Source organism: Anopheles coluzzii, chromosome 2 (genome assembly GCF_943734685.1).
Source record: "Anopheles coluzzii chromosome 2, AcolN3, whole genome shotgun sequence".
Classification (NCBI taxonomy): domain Eukaryota; kingdom Metazoa; phylum Arthropoda; class Insecta; order Diptera; family Culicidae; genus Anopheles; species Anopheles coluzzii.
In genome coordinates, this window is record NC_064670.1 from 15,355,274 (window position 1) to 15,361,928 (window position 6,655).

Consider the following 6,655-nt stretch of genomic DNA (forward strand, 5'->3'; position numbering starts at 1 on the left):
TTCTAAAATCCTTAAATTTTGGTGTTCCTACCGATAACCGCCAAAATAATCTGGCCACATTGTTCTGCTTTGTTCATTTGGATGTCGACTTTCAAATGGATCGGTAGCATGGTGGTCGACAAAGAACTTTCGGGAAGGAAAATATCTTCCCAATTTGGAATAACTACTCATTTTAAACTAAAAGTTATTTCTATCTATATTTCAACCTTGTGGATGGCTTCAATAAAGCAAACAATTCAATATTGATTAAAGAGATGTTCCGTTTATTGTTAGAATGTAATGTTTTCCCATTTTTTTAATTGCCCGTTCTCATCTGACGCTCCTTGTACGCTTTTCTACCCAGCTCAACCGCAACCGGATAGCGTAACTTGCCACCCTCCGCATCATCCCGCTCCTGCTGCTCCTGATGCACTTGCTCAATGATGTTCTCCACGAACTTGGTCAACCCGTAGCACAGCTGTTCGAAAATACGCGCCTCGTGCTCGCTCTCCGGCAACCCCAGGTAGCACTGCAGCGTGGCCTGCAACGTATCGTACAGCACTTTCGTTTCCGGTGCCAGCCGCTGGGGACGGTTGTGCTGCATCTTTACAATTAGCTCGGGCATTTTGTCGAATATCCGATTGGCCAACGTTTCGAACGCTACCTTGCGCAAACTGCAATGCAAATTTTTGTAGATCAGCTCGGAATTTCGGGGTAGTTTAATGGCGGACTGTTGCGCTTCTGCCGATGCAAGCTTTTCCGTCCCTCTGTGGAAGAGATTAACCGTTAGTGAGTGGAAAATGTGAGACATCAAGACGGCCTTACCTCAGCTCGCTGATCAGTCCCTTTATACGCTCGATCGCCGCGTCCTTCATTCGTCTACCGTGCCTTTCGAGCGTTTCCTCCAGATGGGCCACCTTCGGGCGTGCCAGCTTCTCTATGCGCTCATACTGAGGCCCTCCAGCAGTGACGGAGGGTGTCGTTTCGCGAGCAGGTTCTTGCGCGGCTGGTGTTGCATCGGTCTCTTCTTCAATGCTCGACATTCGTGGCTCGAAGGATTGCGACAGTACGGATATACGGGAAACGTCCGTTTCTTCCTCCATCTCTTCTTCTTGCAGCTCTTCCAGCGCTTCCTCCATCTCTTCTACCACTTCCTCTTCCTGTTCCACGATTTCGGATTGCTCTTCATTTTCCCCACCGGCCATGATTCCAAGAACGGGTTTGTACGGGCTTTATGCACGAAAAATTTTGAAAGCTGATCGTTACCATCCAACGGTGAAAAAGTGTTTGAGCCCGCCAAAACACGACCCGCTGGTTACTATGATTAAAAGTGGCTGAACATTTTCAAACGCCTTCGTGCACCGTACCATTCGCCCATGTTCATCATAAACGTGGAATGCCGGTTATTGTTACAATTTATTTTAATTCGACTTACAAATACAGTTTACGTTGGCCATTACGCGCTCTACTCCACTATTCGCTTATGTATGAAATGGAACTTGTCGAACAAACCTTACACCTACATTACGAAGGGCCATGGAACACCCCGCACCCACCCTACTCCAGGGTAGGCATTTTTTGCTTCGTCTGCGACTCGTGCCATGCCTTGTTGATCATGCGCTTCGTTTCCGGGTCGCCCGACTCGTACAGCTGCTGCATAATGTTCATCAGACCGGCGGACGGATCGTCGCTCGTCGCCTTCTTCCCGTCCGACATCCGTTCGTCCTTCAGGTCCTGCAGCCGCTTGGCCGTCAGCGTCAGGTGGGCCCACTTGGCCGGTCCCTGCTTGGCCAGGTAGATCGCCACCATGTCGGACTTGACGCGCCGGTAGCTCTTTTCCGCGTCGATCGAGTTGAGCAGGTTGTTCACGACGAAGATGTAGTCCTTGTTGTTCAGATCGCTAATCACCAGCTGGAACGAGTTTTCGGTAAACTCCACGTTCACGTTATCTTCCGGCACCTGCTGCACGCCGTTCACCGTCACGAAGATTTTGATAAACTTGTCGCTCTGGTCCCACGCGTACTCCTTCAGCTCGACCTGATAGCGCCGGACGTCACCGGGGACGGAGGTCTGGACCGGTCGGGCAACGGTCTGTTCGCTGCTGGCCGCCTGGGCGGCAAGCAGATCCCGCTGCCGCTGTATGTCCGTCTCCAGCTTGCGAATGTCGATGGCCAGCATCTGTTGCACCCGGCTGCGCTGGGCACTCCCTGCCAGCTTGCGCATCTCCTCCAGGTCCAGCGTCAGCTGTGGAGAAGAAAGAAAGGAAGCACGACCGCGGGTATGTTAGAGGCCAAGGGCGTTCACTGTTGAGCACGCTGCACCGTGTTGCTTACATTTTCGATCGCTTCACGAGACATTCTTGTGTGTGATAGCTCGCGGGAATACAGGTTTTCTTGCGCAGCGGGGGATAAATCGTTCAACAAATGAGAAGCACGCACACGCACGTTTCGGGACTAGCGTTTTAGCCTTTTCGCTTGCTGATGAATTGATTCAGAACTTTGACAGAACGGGATGCTGCTTCTTCTTGACGTTTCCCGAAATTTCCAGCGCCGGTATCACAGTGGTCGAGGAAAATTCAATTCCAAACATGATTTCGTAAGAAAAATGCACAAAATAGGTCACAAAAGCACGTTTTGCTAAACTTTTAAATATTTTAAAAAGCTTCTTTATTAACGATAAGGCAACATTACATGTTTAGAATTTTAAAATAAATATTTAATATGCTGACCGCTTGCCACTCCCACTGTGCCAACCTGTCAACGGGAACAAAGGTGAATTCGGCGAAGGAAAAAAAGCGGGAACCACTGATAACAAACGTCACGGCGTCGAGGGCATCGATTTTCCACGAACACCACCCACCGTGCACCGAAATAAACAAAACAAACTACCCACAGGCACCACTTTCTTTTTCGCGCACAGCGTAGCACCTTTCTACCCACCGGAAACGGGGATCCACGCTTGGAAGGACACGGTTAGCAGGGCACGTTAGTGTAAACAGTAACAGAAAGAAAAAACGGGCGTGCTGGCGATCCCGAGTGGTGCTTCATTTTGCTCGAGTACCATTCAAACCCATCTGGTAAGCGTGCGCGATCAGCAAAAAGGTTCCGTGAGAGCGCGGTGAAGGAGATACGGCATTGGATTCCTTATTTGCCTGCCGCAGGTCCGTGCTTCCTTTGCCATTGCCATCCCAGTTGGCCACGCTCGGTCGGTCGCTGTATTTTGTGTGCGTGTGTGCTTCGTGTCTACGTCAAAGTGCGCCTGTCGTCGTCGTCGTCGTCGTCGCTGGGCGGATACCGCGCCGGGGACATTCTTTCGCATCGCACCCGTTGCGTAGTCGTTCAAGATAGGTCAAACTAGAAGCATGTCCATGAACGAGGGCATTGCAGTGGTCACGAAGGTGGTATCGACCGGTGTGCGCCGTGCCCCGGAACCGGCCACGGTGCTAACGCGCGAAGATCTTGACGCGGGCCCGGTCAGCTTGGACGAAATCGAGCCGGGCCTGTGGCTGGGCAATGCGTCCGCCGCGGCAGACGTCGGCACGCTGGAAAGGCACACCATCCGGAGCATCCTGTCGGTGGATTCCGTGCCGCTGCCGGTCCACATCACCGACCATCCGAATCTTCGCGTGCGCCACATCCAGGCGGCCGACGTGCCCCGCGAAGACCTGATACGGCACTTCGAGGACAGCAATCGGTTCATCGCGGACAGCCTGGCCGAGGGCCGCCACGTGCTGGTGCACTGCTACTTCGGCGTGAGCCGCAGTGCCACGATTATGATTGCGTACATCATGCAAAAGTATCGGCTCGGGTACGAGGCCGCCTTCCAGCGGGTGAAGGCGAAGCGGCGCTTCGTGATGCCGAATCCGGGCTTCGTCAATCAGCTCAAGCTGTACGGGCGCATGGCGTACCGGATCGATCGCACGAACGAGCGGTACAAACTGTTCCGCCTGCGGCTGGCGGGGGACAATGTGCGGAAAGCGAAACGGCTGCCGACGGAATGCATGGACGTGGTGAAGCCGGACCCGGGCGTTACGCAGGAATCGCCCGAACCGTACGTGTACCGGTGCCGCAAGTGTCGACGGGTGGTTGCGTCCCGGAGCAACCTGCTGCTGCACAAACCGAAATCGGCCACGGTGGCACAGTCGCCGGCAAAGGTTGGCCGCGAACCGGAAGCTACACTCGAGGAGGAGGAAGGGGAGGAAGAGGAGCAAGAGGAGCAAGAAGGGACTGGTGGCGACGGTGCTGAGAGTGCCAGCAGACCGCACGGTGCTGATGGGGAAAATGTGGCAGACGGTACCATGGCAACGGGATCATCAGCTGTGGACGGTGGCGGGGTGCACGAGCTGGGTGAAAAAGTGCGCCGCTGTTCGATTAGCAGCGAGCATAGCAACCGGTCGTCGGAGAAGGATACGCCGATGTGCAACAAAATATTCTTCATCGAGCCGCTCGCCTGGATGACGGACATCTACCGCAACACGCAGGGCCGGCTGTACTGTCCGAAGTGTACGGTCAAGCTGGGCAGTTTCAACTGGGTGATGGGTAAGTGTTGGAGGGCAAGGGGTTGAACACTTTCAACTGCTACCGAAATGTTGGTTAATGTGAACCCCATACGCTATTGTTGTCCCTTTCTAGCCACCAAATGTCCGTGCGGAGCAGAAATATTTCCTGCGTTTTATCTTGTCCCCTCGAAAACGGAATACTCGACCGTGGTTCAAAACGTGCAAGTGACGGTGTAATTCAGTTTGGTCGAGCGCACCTTTGAGCAATACCAAAGATAGCTACAAGAGCAGCAGCAGCAGCAGTATGTAGTAAGTGGCAGCGGGAAGTGAGCGGCCCGGCTTCATTCAATATTTATTGTCGCCCTTTATTTATTATTGCTGCCCAATTTCATTATGTTTGAGGATTTGCGTCATGAGGGCTTTGTTTAGGGTAAATGGAATCGACAAGCGTGTGAACGTGGCAGCTAGCAGCTCATCACAGCACCGCTCTTCCTGGAGAAAGGATTCAAATGAACCGTAGCCATAGGAAGAATGGCGTATTTTTTGAAGAGGGCTGATAAGAGATACTTGAAACGCGGGAAAGAAGGGAGAAGAGAAACAAAAACGCTTCACAATAGCTGATGCTGCGGTGGCGGCAGCTGGAAAACTTTCTCATCGCGAATGGTCGGCCGTGCTGTGATCGATGGAAAATAGCTAAAAATAGGTCAATTGGCGTATTTACACATCTTTCTCGTGTGGCTCAACATCAAATGGAACGATGGTTATGACGGTGATGATGATGATGTTGATGATGATGATGAGTTATACGACAATGACATTGACGCGAGAAACTCTCGTCATTCTGGTTTGAGTGATCGACAAAAAAAGAAGGATACCGACAGCAGCGCAGCAGTGAAATAGGATTCCTTTCCCATGGCATCGTCCGTCGACTGGGAACGAATGGGAAGTAATGAAATCGATATAGGATTATAGCGGTATAGAAATGGAAAAAACCTCAACACAAACAATTATCACACCAGGCCGGAAGTGAAACAATGAAACGACGAGATGTCCTTCCGAGTGTAACGATTACAGGCAAGCTCTGCACAATGGCTTTTGTTTCAGCATACGCCTTGCCTTTCTAACAGTTTTTTTTTAAATATTTGTGGGCAAATTTTTGGTTCGTTTAATTCCAAGACTTGCTGGCACAAGTGACTGATGCGCGCAAAAACTACCTTCTTCGGATTAGGCTCCACCAAAGCCGAAGCTGCTGCTGCTGCCACGTTACGATTGAATTGATACTACAAAAGCGTCTTCCGGCAGCCAGAAAACGAGTAGGAAAAAAAATCGTTATTTATGAGCCAAAAACATTTGCAAAAGAGCTTCTACCGTTTAGTATAAATTGTTCTACGTAAGTATTATGCTGCTTTGCATTGCAAGCGGTCGTTGGCGTTGAAGGAAGATAAAATAGCATCTAGCAGTAGGCAAGCAGAGCAAACCAGTAGAGAATCATATTTAATCTTCTGTAGGAAACATGCGTAGCAAAAATGGAAGGCATTGCTCTCTCTCTCTCTCTAGCTCTCTCTTAACGTAACAATACAATAATCTATACAATTTGCTATCTTATTTACGGACTTAGAAAATTGTGTCGTACTAGTGTGGTAGTGCAGAAACGGCAAAAACACACCGTAAAGCATTATTTACGATTGCAAAATCGAACGGAAAGAGAAGAGAAATGCAAATATACTATTACTATTGTTGGGGGTTAGTGTAAGGAGAACAATACACGACAGGCAAAACAATCGCACACAATGCGCAACTTGATTTCGGCTATACGGGTTTTGCGAATAATGATTTGTTGCAAAACGAAAGCTCCTAATTTAGGCAAAACGTGGTCCGGCGGGAGTGTGTTCATCGAATCGCGAGGTATCGATGATAAAGATCACTGTAAAACAAAGGTCACAATTAAATTTCAACTATCATATACACAAGCAAAGCTAGGCTCGCATACATATTTACTCATCGGGATAATTGGTTTTGGTGCAGTTTAGGCAAAACAAAGCATACGAGACTAATGGACAAGAAATATTTAATCCAAGGTAAAATCCCAGCTGACTGGAAAAATAAGCTTTCCAAATTGGTAAAATGAATGCGAACCATTGCATGACAACAATTAGCGTGTGTTTGTGTCTGTGTTTG

General features: G+C 49.9%; 3 protein-coding genes across 3 annotated transcripts; 1 reads left to right on the forward strand and 2 right to left on the reverse strand.

Annotated features, from left to right (window-relative positions):
• Positions 1–242: 242 nt before the first annotated feature.
• Positions 243–1,297, reverse strand: LOC120951401 (uncharacterized). The gene is made up of 2 exons (XM_040370092.2): positions 805–1,297; positions 243–746 (listed from the first exon to the last, which is right to left on the reverse strand). The coding sequence occupies exons 1-2, from the start codon at positions 1,182–1,184 to the stop codon at positions 296–298; spliced, it is 831 nt and encodes a 276-aa protein (XP_040226026.2). The 5' UTR covers positions 1,185–1,297; the 3' UTR covers positions 243–295.
• A 79-nt stretch (positions 1,298–1,376) lies between these two features.
• LOC120951402 (calcyclin-binding protein) lies at positions 1,377–2,491 on the reverse strand. The gene is made up of 2 exons (XM_040370093.2): positions 2,313–2,491; positions 1,377–2,223 (listed from the first exon to the last, which is right to left on the reverse strand). The coding sequence occupies exons 1-2, from the start codon at positions 2,334–2,336 to the stop codon at positions 1,537–1,539; spliced, it is 711 nt and encodes a 236-aa protein (XP_040226027.1). The 5' UTR covers positions 2,337–2,491; the 3' UTR covers positions 1,377–1,536.
• Positions 2,492–2,654: 163 nt separating this feature from the next.
• On the forward strand, positions 2,655–4,738 carry LOC120961727 (dual specificity protein phosphatase MPK-4). Its single transcript, XM_040385718.2, has 2 exons — positions 2,655–4,517; positions 4,611–4,738. Exons 1-2 carry the CDS (start codon positions 3,341–3,343, stop codon positions 4,712–4,714), a joined length of 1,281 nt encoding a protein of 426 aa, XP_040241652.2. The 5' UTR covers positions 2,655–3,340; the 3' UTR covers positions 4,715–4,738.
• Positions 4,739–6,655: the final 1,917 nt, after the last annotated feature.